The sequence below is a fragment of the Lontra canadensis genome, unplaced genomic scaffold (genome assembly GCF_010015895.1).
Source record: "Lontra canadensis isolate GAN:19392208 unplaced genomic scaffold, GSC_riverotter_1.0 scaffold38, whole genome shotgun sequence".
NCBI lineage: Eukaryota > Metazoa > Chordata > Mammalia > Carnivora > Mustelidae > Lontra > Lontra canadensis.
In genome coordinates, this window is record NW_022631032.1 from 13,263,902 (window position 1) to 13,278,990 (window position 15,089).

A 15,089-nucleotide genomic window follows, 5' to 3' on the forward strand; every position below is an offset into this window, starting at 1 on the left:
AGCGGGGCAGGGATTTCCCACAGGGATTCGCAGGCGCTGCCGAACGCGGGTGCTCCCCGCTGCGCCCGGCGCGGTGCCCGCGGGGCGCGCTGGCCCGGCCGCTGCCCGAGGCTCAGCCAAGGCTAAGTAGCAGGGGGAATGTCACTGCCCGTCGCCTCTCAACCCGCGAGTCTCCCTTCCCAGGCGAAGGCGATGCCGGGCGAGTTTCGGCCACACAGATCACCCTCCCACCGCATCCCTGTTCCCAGGCTCAAGAGGCGACAAAGGTGTCCGCCTCGCCCCGAGTTGACCCAGGAAAGCTGCAGCTCCACAGGCTCCAGGACCACCGAGGGTACGGCAGTGAACTCAGCCCCTCTCCGGCGGCCACTTTCGGGGCATCGGGGCAGAGCTCCTCTGGTCCCAGCGCTAGGCGCTAGCCTGCGGAGCCCAGAGTACCGGAGCCCGTGGAGCCCGAGCTGAGGAAAAGGAGAGGTGGCACATGGCCATCTAAGCGCATCCGTGGCCAGGACAGGAGGGGACCCGATAGGCGTCCGCACTCCAGGGGCTGGAGAGCCCGAGAAGCCCCTCCCTTGGTCCCCAAAGCCCGGCGCCCCCGGAGCTTAGGAGCTTGCACCGCAATGCAGCGGGCTCCGCACTCCCGGAGCCAAGCCGAGGCTGCGGGAGACCCGAGCTGCCCGGGAGCGCCGGGGCGCGGGAGGGCCGGGGGCTCCGCGAACCGGCTGCGGGAGCTGGGAGCCAGTCGGGGGGCGCGCCAGGGTTGCCGCCCCAGCCTCGCGCTCCGCCGCGGCGGGGGCTCCCCAACAGCCGTGCCCCCGGGTCGCGGGAGGCGGACGGCTCGAAGCAGCCAGAGCAGCCCGGGGATACAGCCGCCAGCCGCCAACTTGCTCCGCGGAGGCTACGTTACCTTCCATCGCGGCCACTGCGGATGCCAGGAGGAGCAGCAGCAGGCAATCCGGGGCCATCGCCGGCCGACGGCCCCCAGGCCGAGCCCAAGCCGAGGCGGCCGCGCGGGGAGGGCGCCGCGTCCCGGGGCGCCGCTGCACTCCCCGCCGGTGGCTTCTCCGTATCCTTTCGCGCTCTCGCAGGGACCGGACTCCCCGGAGCACGGCGTGGGCGTGGGCGGGAGTGTGCGCGCGTGGGGCGGTGCGGGCGCGCGTGGGTGTGGGTGTGCATGTGTGTGTGTGTGTTTATGGGAGAGGTGGGTGTGTGCGTGCGCGTCTATGTGAGAGAGAGGGCGAAGGAGTGTGAGCTGGGGAGAGCGCGCGAGTGCGTATGCGTCCTGGTGTCACATTGCGAGCTACAGCGGAGCCTACGAGAGGACCGAGCCGGCCAGACTGACGGGGGAGGGAGCGGGATCCCCCACCATCAGCTCTCTCTCCACCCCTAACACCTCCTGTCCAATCAAGGAATCAAACCTGCAAAATTCCCCCGTCCAATCAGGCGCGAGCACCTCCTTACACAGGCATTGTTAGTTTAAGAAAAACTTTTGCTTGCTAGGCTGTGCGGGAGGGCTTGGAAGGCGCTAGGAGGGGTCCGGGCTCCCCCTCGTGGTGCTCTCGGAAAAGCGCACGGGCCCGCTCCGCTCCCCTTGCTGGGGACCTAGGGGTCCTAGCGAAGCAGTCAGTTCAGGCCCATACCCTTCCTTACAGCCCACCAGGACTCGGTGAGCTTTAAGTGATCATTTTTTCCTCTTATTTCATCTTAACGACACATACCCTGACTACCCATTATAGCGCAATCGGAAGGGACACCCTACCCCTCCTATTCATAGGACTTCACCTTCTAATAGAGTATGGCTTTTACTAATTCTGTTTAATGTGGGTCTCTCCTTATTAAAACAGAGAGGGTTTCCTTTCTTGGGATTCGTGTGTGTTTTGTTCACTACAGAAAGCCCAGTGCTTAGAAAAGTGCCAGGCCCGTAGAAGGTGATGGCATGTATCTGTTGAATGAATGAATGAATGAATGGGGTTCAGAGAATGTGCGAATGGCTGCTCCAGTGTGAGCAGGGCCCTGGATATGCTTCCTGTCCAACTCCTTGCTGCTCTAACCCTTCACAAGTTTCTGGCTGTGTTTAGTTTTCACTTCTGAATGCATTCTGTGAACGTCCACGGAGAGCTTGACCCCAAGAGTCAAGTCAGGTGGGAGACACCAGTGGCCTCATGGGGCTGGAAGGAAGGACAGCAAAGGGCTTTGCAAGGTGAGGCACAGAGAAAAGCCCCCTAATTGTGGGTGAAGCCTTGAGAATGGGTTGGAAGAACTTGAATAGACAGCAACAAGGGGACAGGGCCTTGGAGGTAGGAGTGACTTTCCCAAGCCCAGCTCCCACGGCTCCACTTTCTCTTTCTGTCTCTGGATGTAGCCAGTGTTTTAGATCAAGAACCAGCCTTGAGACTGTCATGTTGTGCTGGAGACATGTCCTCACCACATCACCCCCACCCCAGACCTGATGATGGCCTGGTCCTACAGGGTCAGGGAGGACCTATTAGGTGGCCTCCTCTAACAGCAACAAATGCCTCTACCCTACCAAGACTTCCCCAGATCTGTCAGTGAGTGAGTTAACCATGGGCAGATGTGGTGACCACTTGAGGACTCTCTGTCCTCCCCAAGCTCTGCTAAATCCATTTCCCACCTGTGTGTGTGTGTAGTCTTTCCTTTGCTGGGGCTGCACCCCCTCAGTCACAGCCAGATTCATCTCCCTGTCCTGACACTGCTTTACTTCCCTCCCCACCCCCACGGCCCTCACGCTCTCATTCACGCTGCTTTCCCCACCCTCACCCTCCATCCCACCCTGCCTCGGCACCTGCAAGGGGGGATCCCATTGGCTCCATTCCCTCATAATCCACCTCAATGCCATGCCAGCTGCCCTCTGCCCTGCTCCGCACCACCAACGTGTCCCAACATCTCTGGAGCAGTCCCCATGGGAACGACCCAGCCTCGGCCACCCATCACCACCATGGATCCCCAGCACCCTCCCGCATGGGTGACCAGCAGCTCTCCTGCAGCCCTTGCTTCCCTTTCCAGGGCCCCCTTGTTCCTCCTGTCTTACCACTTCTTCCTGATCCCTCTTCAGCTCTCAGAAACCCCCTCACCAGCTCTGACCCTGGACCATCTGCTCTCTAGGTCCGTGGACAGCTCCTTGCTCTATGGCCAGCCATCCCCTCACTCCTCGACAGAGGGAGGAGTCTGACTCTTCTCTTCTTCACCAGGTCACAGACTTCTGAGAGGCATGTCCTGCAGAGTCCACTTCTGCCGCATCTCCCTCCCAGTGCCCTTGTCCCAAAGCCGTGAGCCTGTCCCAGTTCCCACCATGCTCCTTACCCTGGACAACCGGAGAGTCTGAACAGCAGCCCAGCTTCTATCCCCTCCCCCTCTAATCTTTCTGCACTCTGCTGCCAACCTAATCTTTCTCAAGCCAAACTTGATCTTATCTCTTCCCAGCACAGAAAACTAGTGGCTCCTCACTGTCTGCAAAAGAAAGACCAACCACTCTGGCATGGCATCCAGACTTCTCTACGGGCTCCCTGAAACCTGCTTTTGGGCCTGGGTGGCTCAGCCAGCCTGATCCCCTCACCATCCCCACCCCCCACCCCCAGGCTCCCCTTTTCCTGCACCTGGCTAGTCACACACTCACTCACTTACTCAACAAATATTTATCCAGTACCTGTGATGAGCCAGGCAGGCCCTTGTCACACTGTGGGGACATGGCAGACAAGGGCCCTGCTCTGAGGGAGCTTACAGTACAGCGTGAAGGGTGACAAAGAGGCCGTAGCGTGTCAGGTGGAGACTAAAGCAACCGGCAGTTAAAGGGTGATGGTGCCGTTAGACATGAGGGGAATGGCTTCTGTTTATACACCTTCTGCATACATCCCTTGTCCTGGAAGTTTCCATGCAACCCTGAAATGGAGTGAGTTGAGCTTCCTGCCCTCTGCTTCTTGCCAAACCCCTCCTCTCCCTGGAAGTCTTGATGTCCCTCAGCTGGTCACTCCCACCCACGGTCTCATGCTACATCTCTTTGGATGGTACTGAGTGGCTCTTCCAGACATGGCTGAAGAAGAGCTGACTGGTGTGCAACAGCAAAATGTTGCTCCTGGGAGGATCCCAGCAGATCATAAGCACAAGGACCCCAAGGAGAACTCTGCCAGGGTCTTTCACCTGTACCAGGCAAATAACACAAGAATCTCTGACTTAAGGTCTACTAATCCCCCAAGCTTCACCCCTGAGGGTTTTAAGTCAGTAGGGACACCCACAAATATGATTCTATGGCCCCCATGCCAATTGATTGTGCTGCACAAGGAGGCTTGAGAGTCACCGTTCTTGTCCAGGTATTTAAAACTGTGTTCTCCGTTCATCTCAGGGGACAGCCTGGGCGGGGAAGGGGGGTTGCAGACCTCACCTCTGTTCTGGTAGCTTTTGGATTTAAGGGCATCAAAACCAGGTTTTGTTGGAAGAAAAGGTTCTGTGGCAAGAAGAGGAGGAGGTAAGGGGGAAGGAAGAGGGGTTAAAGGAAATGTTGGATTGGGGTAGGATTGTGACACATCAAATCAAAAGGGGCGAGGAAAACAGCATTGATAACTTTGAGAGTATGCTGGTGGTTCAGATAAGAATAGCATCAGTTTAGGGCTTTTGTTAATTTCTCTAATAACCCAAGGGATTGACTTTTCTTGAGCAAGTTAAATATTAATTTAGCTGTGCAGCAAATTGATCTTTTGTTTGCAATGGGTTGTGATTTGCAAATGTCCCTGAAAGCACCATTGGTTGGGCAATCCAAACCTGGGTGCCTTTTTTCCCCAAAGCATCTTCTTGGCTACTTTGTTTTTCTCTCTGATGTCAAACGCTCACTTGTTTTCCTGATTAATCACCTAGCTATTTGATATCACTAAGTCAGTCCTTCAAAGCCACAGATGTTCGCCTCCGAGCCAGCAGCTAAGGGGTCCCAGGGACCCGAGGGTAATTTGACCCTTCTTCTGGAGCTCACAAGCCCTTTTGCTTAGAAGGTTGGGGCAGCCACCCAATTCACCCCCACCGCTAAAGAGTCTGTCTAAAAGGTTGACAAACACTTCGAGGGAATGTAATTGTACAACTTCCCCTGATAATTCTATATGTTATAAAGCCACCCTATAGGAAACACCTGCTCACCACTAATCCACATCCCCTCTGTTGTAGTTTAAGCCTGTTTTCCTCTTTCTACCCAGTTTTAAAGCATGTAGACAAATAGTAGCCATCCTGAGGATGATGATATGGCTATCTTGTACATGAGAAGACATTAAGTTGCTCCCTTGTCCCATCTTTTTCTTTTTAAATATTACTTAACTGCATAAATGAAAGGTTTAGTTATATGCTCCATGACCCAAGCTACCTTTAATTTGATTCTTAAGCTACAAGATATATTGTCCTTGATTCTTTCTGGAGAAGCAGGTGAACCATTTACGAGTCATTTAAAACATTTTAACAATGGGTAATAGACAAATAAGAATCTTCCTTTCTCTTTCGTTCTTTCAACATGTATTGTACAGCAGTGCTGTGTTGGAAGCCTGCAAGGTGCTGGGGACTCAGTGATGTTTGTGACTCAGTCACTCCCCTTAAGGATTCATGGTCTCCCTGGGAAGAGAGACATTGAAATGCATTGTGGGACTTTCTGTACAAAATGGTCTCTGGCTAGAGGTTTCCAGCAAGCGTTTCCTTGCTTCTCAGGAACATAACCCAGCAAACACAGACAAATATGAAGACTCCCACTAACGAAGTGAATGAACACTGACAGGCAACCTAATTGTCAGGATGTGGAAGGCACTGACAATACTTATAAGGCAGATGAAGCCAGATGGAGAATAGCCTATCAGGCACATGTATGACATATGCCAAGTTCTCCTCTATAAAGAGAACCTGCTTTAAAGAAATAGATAGGAAGATATGTTGTAATTCCCTCTCTGTCAATACCTGACTCAGACACCCAAGATCTCTACTAACAAGAGAATGGAGTAAATGTTCTTTATTTTGTTGCTCCTGCTTCACATCAAACGAAGAACAGTTTTCCCTGGCCAACTTCCTCCCTTCCCCAAGGTCTTCTTATACCCAGGAATGAGAAAGGCGACTGGGCAGACAGACGGACTGGTGAAAACACAGTGTACCAGGATGTGAAGAATGGCCAAGAAACTGGAGAAGACACAATAATAACTGTGGAAGTTGGGCAGTCTTCTGAGGGTTGTTTTCCTATGATACATAAGTTCGGAGCACCAGAGAGTCAGGATGGTGGTGAGGGAAAGATGTCACCTAGTAGAATGGATAGACACTCGATAAAGCCTGCTGGCAACTGGCAGTTGGACATTGGCTGGTTGTAGATCAGTGTAGATCTAAACAGATGATTCAACCATCAAGCAAGAGAGAGATGGAGGTCCCAAGTCCAATCTACTCATCCTGCCTATCAAAAAACAGCAGAACTAGTGAGTCTCAAAGAAGAGTCAAGACATCCATGGTCTGTTAGAATACTTCAGAATAAACAGCAGGAACAGCACCTCCGAGACCCAGAGGGGAGCATCCCTTTGAAAATGAGGCTCTGTACAGTCAAGAGATATTTTCAGGAAGCTTCTTGGCATGCATGAAAACTCCATGTAAAAGGAACAAGCTTACAAGAAAGAGTTTAAGCAGAGAAGACAACGGAATGAGAGAAGGGAAGGGAATAGAGAAGCGTTTTCAGGAAACAAAACATGCAGTGTCGGGATCTACCATCACACTGGTGTAGGAGTAAAGAGCAGATGTGAGCTGTCGAGCAATGAATGAATGATAGAGAAGACAGACTGCAGAATCTTTCCAAGAGTGAATACAAAATAGACAGAAAAAGGAAAAACATTGGGAGAGAATACAGAACACATGGAAGACAGAAAATTGAGAACCAACACGTATAAAATTATGTCCATACTTGCAAAGTATGGGGGACTTGAAAGAGTCACTAGGAGCATTCCTTTTTTTTTTTTTAAGATTTTATTTATTTATTTGAGAGAGACAGAGCATGAGAGTAGAGAGGTCAGCAGGAGAAGCAGACTCCCCGCCAAGCAGGGAGCCCAATGTGGGACTCGATCCCGGGACTCCAGGATCATGACCTGAGCCAAAGGCAGTTGCTCAACCAACTGAGCCATCCAGGCACCCCCTAGGAGCATTCTTTAAAAAGATACCAGTACAAATGTTATGGAAGTCTTGGCAGAGCTATGAAGGAATCAAACCCATCTTAGCTGAATAAAAACCTGATAGTCACATCTAGGTAATGTCTTTGAACCATAAGGATGTTTTTTAATGAAATCTTACATCTGTATATAGACACACATGAACAAATAAATTGCCTACAGTAGAATAAAGATTAACTTCATGACATTAAGTTCCAAAAGGAAATGGCATCAGAGATATAGAGTTTTATGAGGGAAAACTATACTTTTTGACACACAAAAAATATATTTCCAGAAGATGAAAGCAATAAATGTTTTCATTTACATTTTCAGGTACCAGAAAACTTGTAAACATTCAGAAAAAATTAACTTGAAAATATATCCAAAGGACAAAGAGATGAAGTTTGGTGACAAGCAGTAAAATCAATTAAAATCAAAATCTAAATGTTTGCAAACCACTTATAAATTGAGTTGAAATGTAAAAAATAGTCTCAATAAAGAATATACATGTTGTTAAAATTCTAATTATGAAACCCTAAATCTAATAACTCGAACTATATTAATTAAGATCAAAGAGAAGAGCCATTTTAGGAAGGATAGCACAGCTATGTTGAAATTCCTATGGGTGGGATTCAGAAGAGGGTTTTTTTTTTTAAATGCTCAAATCTTACAAATACTGAAATTGCTTTAAAATAATTAAAGTTGGGGGTGTGGGGGTGACTCAGTCAGTTAAGCATCTGCCTTGGGCTCGGGTCATGATCCAAGGATCCTGGGATCAAGCCCTACATCGAGTCCCCACTGAATGGAAAGTCTGCTTCTCCATCTCCCTCTGCTGCTTGTGCTCTCTCTCTTTCTCTCTCCAATAAATGAGTAAAAATTTTTTAAAAAATAAAGTTGTTTTAAAACCAATTTAAATAGTTAAAAGTTTTCACAAATACACTTTAAAGAAATATGTGTGCTTTGAAAATACTAGAAAAGAGAAAAACAAAATATACTCTTATGTTTTTTAAAAAAGGAATAGAGGGGCACCTGGGTGGCTCAGTGGGTTAAGCTGCTGCCTTTGGCTTAGGTCATGATCTCAGGGTCCTGGGATTGAGTCCCGCATCGAGCTCTCTGCTCAGCAGGGAGCCTGCTTCCCTTCCTCTCTCTCTGCCTGCCTCTCTGCCTACTTGTGATCTCTCTCTGTCAAATAAATAAATAAAATCTTAAAAAAAAATAAATTAAAATAAAAGACTCATATTGGCAAATAATAATAATAATAACAACACCTAAAACAAAGAGAAAAATAAATAGTAAAAGAATAATTTTCATTCATGGTAATATTATAAGTTAACCAGTAAAACGTTTTGCTAAACACAGCTAGAAAAACTCAATAATATGTAAAATAGCTGCTTCTCAACATATTGCCAAGCTCAGAAGAAGTATTCCCAAGGGCCTAGAAACAAAGAAGCACTAAAATCCTGAATGATAAATGTGGGAGCTTACCCCGCAGTGTGGGTGGGGGTTAGTCCTTGTTCTGGGAAATCTAATAGCTTGGATTTTAATGTACATCAATTGGAAACAAGGCTTGGAATGAATGAAAGGCCGAAAGTTGGAAGAGCAATCACCGCAGAAAGCTGAGGCCTCAAGTTGCAAAAGCTCCACTGAAAGAACGGACTGAGAGAAACGTTTACCACTCTCACAGAGGAGAGGAAGGAAGCTTGCGCCTCAGCCTGGACAGTTCCCCTCAGAATTCCTATCACGGCCCTCACTTACCTTGGTTTGAGTTCAGATACATACTACTTGGTTTCACATCTCCAAAGGCAAGAACTCCACTGAAAAAAATTAGTTGTAAATGGACTGGCCAGGGGAAAAGCAAAAAGAACACCTCTTCCACGAGATTTCCACAGATAAAGCCCTGCCAGACGTGAACTCACAATCCAAAATCACAAAACACAAGAACCAATCTACCTACCTCGAGCAAAACTTAGCAGGCAAAACAAACAGGATTAGACTCCTATGAGTATAGAACTAGCAGAGAAAGTCTTTTAAATATCAATATTTTAAAGAATAAGACACTATTTTAAAAACCCTATAGATTTGAGAGAGAACCATATAGAAAAGGAAACTAAAAACTAGCTGGATAGGTTGAAGAGGTTCTATATCCCCAATAGGTTCACTGAACTTCAAGTTAAATCTGAGAAAATTAACTATAATGCAAAGGAGAAAAGTAAAGAGATATAAAACATTAAAAAGAGTTTGAAAATATGACTGCAGCATAAAGAAGGCTATCATTTTTTAAATACTTAGGAGAGAATCATAGAAGGAATGTTGGGGGGGGTGAGATAAACAATATTAAGGGAAAATAGCAGATGACTTTATAGAACCGATGAAGGAAATGAATTATTCAGACCGAGAAAACACAGATTTTGGAAGTCCTGAGTAGAAGAAACAAAACCTATCTATGACCAGGCAAACTATAATGCATTTTAGGGCACCAAAGACAGAAAAACATCTTAAAAGCCATCAGAGCGGAAAGACAAGTTACTTCTCTTCCAAGCAGCAAAATGTTTGGTATAGAAAGAAAAGAACTATACGCTTAAAATGTTATGTAACCTAAAATCCCATACCCAGCTAAAATTTTTTTAAGACTGAAAGCAAGACTAAAGGAATTTACCAGCCAGGTGCTATCTTTGAGACCTACTTAAGGAAATAGCTCAGGAATAAGGGAAATGAACTCAGAAAAGCAAAGTAAGATGAATGACACAATAATGAGTAAAGGAACAGATCAATGTGGGTCAATCCTTGGAGTTTATAAAAGCAAGATAATACTAAAATACTGAGCAAGAGCAGCATCTAAGTTAGGAGTTTAAGAACTAAAAGTGTTCTAAAACCCAGATACCATTCTGGAAGCAGGCAGAGATACTGGATAATTTTAGATGTTGTCAAGTCAACCATGCTTTAAAATTGTTAAGGGTAGCAATGCCTGGGTGGTTCAGTCGTGTAAGTAAGTGTCCAACTCATGATTTTGCCTCGGGTCATGATCTCAAGGTCAGGAGATGGAGCCCAGTGTCAGGCTCTGTGATCAGTGCAGGGTCTGTTTGAGATTCTGTCCTTCTCCCTCTGCTCCTCCCCCTGCTCTCTCTCTCTTTCTGTCTCTTTCTCTTTCTCAAACAAGTAAATAAATAAATAAAATCTTTAAAGACCATGTAAGTCATGGGGGAGATACACTATGTTTGTAAGGAAACTGACGGTAATTCTCTATAACTTTAAATATAAACTTAGTGCAAATACAAGAAAAGTACCCACAATATTTTTGAAGAATTTGACAATTTGACCCAAAATTCAAAGGTAAAAAGCAAGAACAAATTTTGAGGACAAACAGAATGGACAGCATAACTTAAAAAGTATGGGAAAAATGTGGAGGAAAAATCCATGTCAAGGAAAGCATTACAAAGTACTGGGGGAAAAAATCAACCGATCGATAAATGTTGCTGAGACAACTTGAAAAAATAAAACTAAGCTCCTCTCACACCCAACACAATCAGTGAATCAAAAACAATTATGAAGAGCAAAAGTTTCAAAATATTTTTAAAGAAAATATAGGATAATATTTTAATGATGTGGGGTGGGTGGAGGAGAATTTCATAAACAGGACGCAAAAAGGCACAAATTACAAAGGAAAATATAGGCACATTTGACTGCATAAAATGAAAAACTTTGGTACTAAAAGACACCGTAAACATAGTTAAGCCACACACTGGGAAAATATTTGCCACCCATTTAATTTAAAAAGAATTAACATACAGATTATATCAAGAACTTGTACAAACCAGAAAGAAATAAACTTTTTGAAAAATGCCCAATTGCTTGCATTGGCAGAACATACACTAAAATTGAAAGGATTGATTTCAAGGCAAAAAATGCATTATTCTCTATATGGGGATTGGCATGGCACCCACACAAAGATGACACACAGACTCATGACATGTTCCTGATTTTTAAACCAGGCAAAAGGACAAATACTGTATGAGTCCACTCATATGAGATACCTCAAGTAGGCAAATTCAGAAAGACAGCAAGTAGATTAAGAGGTTATGGGGAAGTAGGTATGGGGAGAAATTGCTCAATGGGTAGAGTCTCTATTTGGGGTGATGAATGGGTTTTGGAAATAGATAGCAGTGATGGTTGCATACTATTGTGAATGTAATTAATGCCACCAAATTGTACACTTCAAACGGTTATAATACAAATTTTATATTCTATGTATTTAACCATAATTTTAAAAACAACCCAATATTAAAGACGGGGAAAGATCCGAATAGACTTTTCAGACAACAACTAGAGTTCGTAAGAGACAGAGCAATGGGAGCTTTCATACATTGCTAGTGGGAGCATCAGTGAGTTCAAACATTCTGAATAAGAGTATGACATCACTCGAGGGAGTTGAGCATGTGCTTTCTTACGTATCAGAGTAAATATAGTCTGCCATATTGCAGATACTAATGATAAAATGGCTCAAAGGTAAAAAATGTGTTACTGTCTCACATATTAGTCCCAAAGTTTACCATCCTGCTCAGTGGGACAACTTTGACGCTCATGGTCATTCAGGTAGCTGGTTCTTTCTAAGTCATTGCTCTGCCAGCATCTAGGACTCTGTTGTTTTCTGCAAAGCTGAAGTCGGATCACCACCACGTTTGGGTTTTAGGCTGTAGGAAGAGAGAAGAGAGCACGGAGGAGGTACAATCATAGCCTTCAAGCTCTGATCCCAGAGTAGCAGAATGGGAACCGCTGAGATTCCATTGGTGAGAACTCGGTTGCATAGCCACATGCAACTAAAAGGGTGGCTGGGAGAGATGTCTGGCTGGACGGCAGGGGGGCAGGTGGAAAGAACAGACGTGGGTGCACAGCTGGTGATCTGCACTACACCCTGGGACTGAGCAGTTTCACAGCGGGGTACATCTCAGCAGCACTTACTCACATGCACACCAGAAGATATGCACAAGGAAGTTCATGGCTGAGCAATTCATAATAGGAAAAAACAAGCAAACAGCTGAAATGCCCATCACTGTGAAACAAAAAAATAAATAAATTTAGGTATATTCTTATACAGGAGCAAAAATGAACGAATTACGGTCACACTATTGGGAAGATGTTCCTAAGGCAACATCAATATTCAACAGAGTTGTAGGTATTAATAATTAAATTGTGCATTATACACGCATATATACATATATATGTACTTCTATTCATTATTTTGTATATACCTGCCGTAGTAAAGTTACCTCCTCACAATGAACTATATATCATTTTTCACCCGACAGGCTGGTAAAAACAAATGTTTGTTAATAATAAATGCAGGCAAGGATGTGGGCAGATGGACAGTAAAAGTATAAATTGCAGTTTTATTCTGTAGGGCATTTTGGCAGTATCTAAGAAAACCTAAATTGGGCGTCTCTGTGAATTGCTGTTCGCTGCTGAGCACTAATCTAGAGAAAAAAACCATGGAGGCACGTAAGGAGGCCTTGAGCCGAGATGTTTGGTGCAGCAAATTTTAAAATAGCATAACACTGAGAATAACCTAGATGCCATTAATTAAGGAGAGGACTAAACTCTGATCCAGCCATACAACTAAAGATGATACAAGGGTAAAAAGAGTAACGTGCATGTATCGGGGCTTAATGTGAGTAGGTCTTCAAGACCCCGTGTCCCGTGGAAGGGCAAGTTGCAGAAGAAATGAGAGAAAACGGTATTAGATTTCCCATAGGCTGTGTGTGTGTCTCACCTCTTCCAGTTGTCTATGTGTGTGTGTGTGTGTGTGTACCTGTTTTGTATGTTTTGAGTTGTTTCCAAAAAGGATTTGCCATTTAGAAAAGCCTACATGAGCAACTATTGCTTTCAAATATTAACCTTAGAAATATTTTTAAACCAATAAGAGGCTTCACCAGCTAAGACTAAATGAAGAGATGATACAAGTCATCCACTTATTACAAAGTATTTCTTGAGGGCACACAATGTGTCAGAATCTGGGGTACAGCAGAGAATTACAAAGTCCCTTCTTTACAAAATTCAGTCCTTTGAAGGACTGAATTTTGCCAGAAGTGAGAGTTGGAAATCACAGTTACTAATCACTTCCATGTCTTTTTATGAAGGAAACTCTTTGGGTTTTACTTTTTTTAAAAAAAGTGAGTCAATGGGACGAGTCCAGTGATTGTTCAAAGCCTCGGCTTACCCATCTGAAAAACGAAGTGAGTATATACTCTGCTCAAAAGTCAGTTAGCGGGTGCGTGAGAGTTCACAATCCTTCTGTTTATGGGATGCTCTGAGTGGTTGATCAAGGAGAAGAAATGAAGGCAATTTATCTTGCTCTGCACAGAGAGTCCAAAGTATGAAATGCTAACATTATAACAAGAAATACAGTCCAGATCAAAATACAGTTAGATGATCACACAACTAATTGGAGGGAGGACCAAAGGGGACTTATTAATGGTAAAATCCACAAGTGCTTTATGAGGGGTCAATACAAAACGTGGGCCGTTTTCAACAACTACACCATGGACTTGATAATGCAATGAGAAGCATGCTACTTTAACTTTTTGCCTTTTGAAATCTTAGAAAAAAAACAGAACTGAGGATGGTTGGTTTTTCTAACGATTAATTGACAAGCCACAGACCAGCGAGTTTGGCTCTGATCTCACCTCATCTAAATGCAGTCCTGGTTCCCCAAATAGCATGGGCAAGTGTGCCCTGGCTTGTCTGTCTGCTCCTCTTCCTGCCAGCATCGGGGATGGTTTCACGGGCCTTTAAAACACTGGCCCAGGGGTGCCGGGGGGCTCAGTTGGTTAAGCGACTGCCTTCGGCTCAGGTCGTGATCTCAGGGTCCTGGGATCAAGCCCCACATCAGGTTCCCTGCTCAGTGGGGAGCCTGCTTCTCTCTCTCCCTCTGATGCTCTGCCTGCTTGTGCTCTCTCTGTCAAATAAATAAATACAATCTGGAAAAAAAAAACAAAACACTGGCCTGAAACCTCCTTTACCACCCGAGGCACCTGGGCCCTATCTCCACCCAGTCTGGAAAGCCACCAACACCAGACATGACCCCACCTTTACAATTCCCACCTCTGCTAACTCCCCTCTTGGCCCAGGACCAGCCAGGCTTGCAGCACCCCCTCCTTCACCTACTCCTCACCACCACCCTCCAGCTTCAACCCAACCCAGCTACCCCACACCTTCAAGAACATCAGGTACTCTCAGCTTTGCTTGTCTCCTGGTCCAGCCTGGACCCCTATAGTCAGGCCAGGTTACTACCAGAGCCTCTAGAATTCAGCTTCCCAATATGGTTCTCATTAGTCACACATGGTTACCAAGCACTCGATATGGGGCTGGTCCAAACTGAAATGTACTTTCAGTATCAAATATACTGAAATTGACACCAGCTTTCAAGGATTTTAGTATGAAAAAAAATGTAGTATCTCATTGATAGTTTTTCTATTGATTTCATGTTAACTTTATAACACAATATATTAAACTATTAAAATGAATTTCTCCTGTTTTCTTAACCTTTTTTTAGTGTGTTTACTAGAAAATATGTAGCCTACATTATATTTCTTCCCCAACCAGCTGCTGACTGGAATTGTGGGAAACAGAATCTGGCTCTCCAGGGCCAGGAGTTCACAAGGATTCAGGGGTATCCAGGTCCCACAGAGGGACCTGTGGTGCAGGGCATCCCAGAGGGGTAAGCTACTTGTAGGTAGGTGGGTGAGAGACCCAGTCCTACTACACCACAGATATCTCTGCCCACAGAAGACTGCATGGGCAAGTGGTTGCTGAAGAAGCAGCTGCCATGTTGGTAACACCTGGCATTTATGCCATTTCAGCCTTTAGTGCTCTCTACAAAGACCTGATGTGGGAAAGAGGGGGGTTAAGGCAGATGCAGAGCCACACATCCATAGCTGAATG

The 15,089-nt window shown here is 45.7% G+C and overlaps 1 protein-coding gene across 1 annotated transcript in view; it reads right to left on the reverse strand.

Moving 5' to 3' along the window:
- The window catches only part of EPHB1 (EPH receptor B1), a 416,986-nt gene extending 415,647 nt beyond the window's left edge, over window positions 1–1,339 (reverse strand). The window contains exon 1 of the mRNA XM_032869646.1: window positions 905–1,339. Coding sequence (XP_032725537.1) covers window positions 905–962 — 58 coding nt within the window. The 5' untranslated portion in view covers window positions 963–1,339. The remainder of the gene's footprint in view (window positions 1–904) is intronic.
- Between the last annotated feature and the right edge of the window lie 13,750 nt (window positions 1,340–15,089).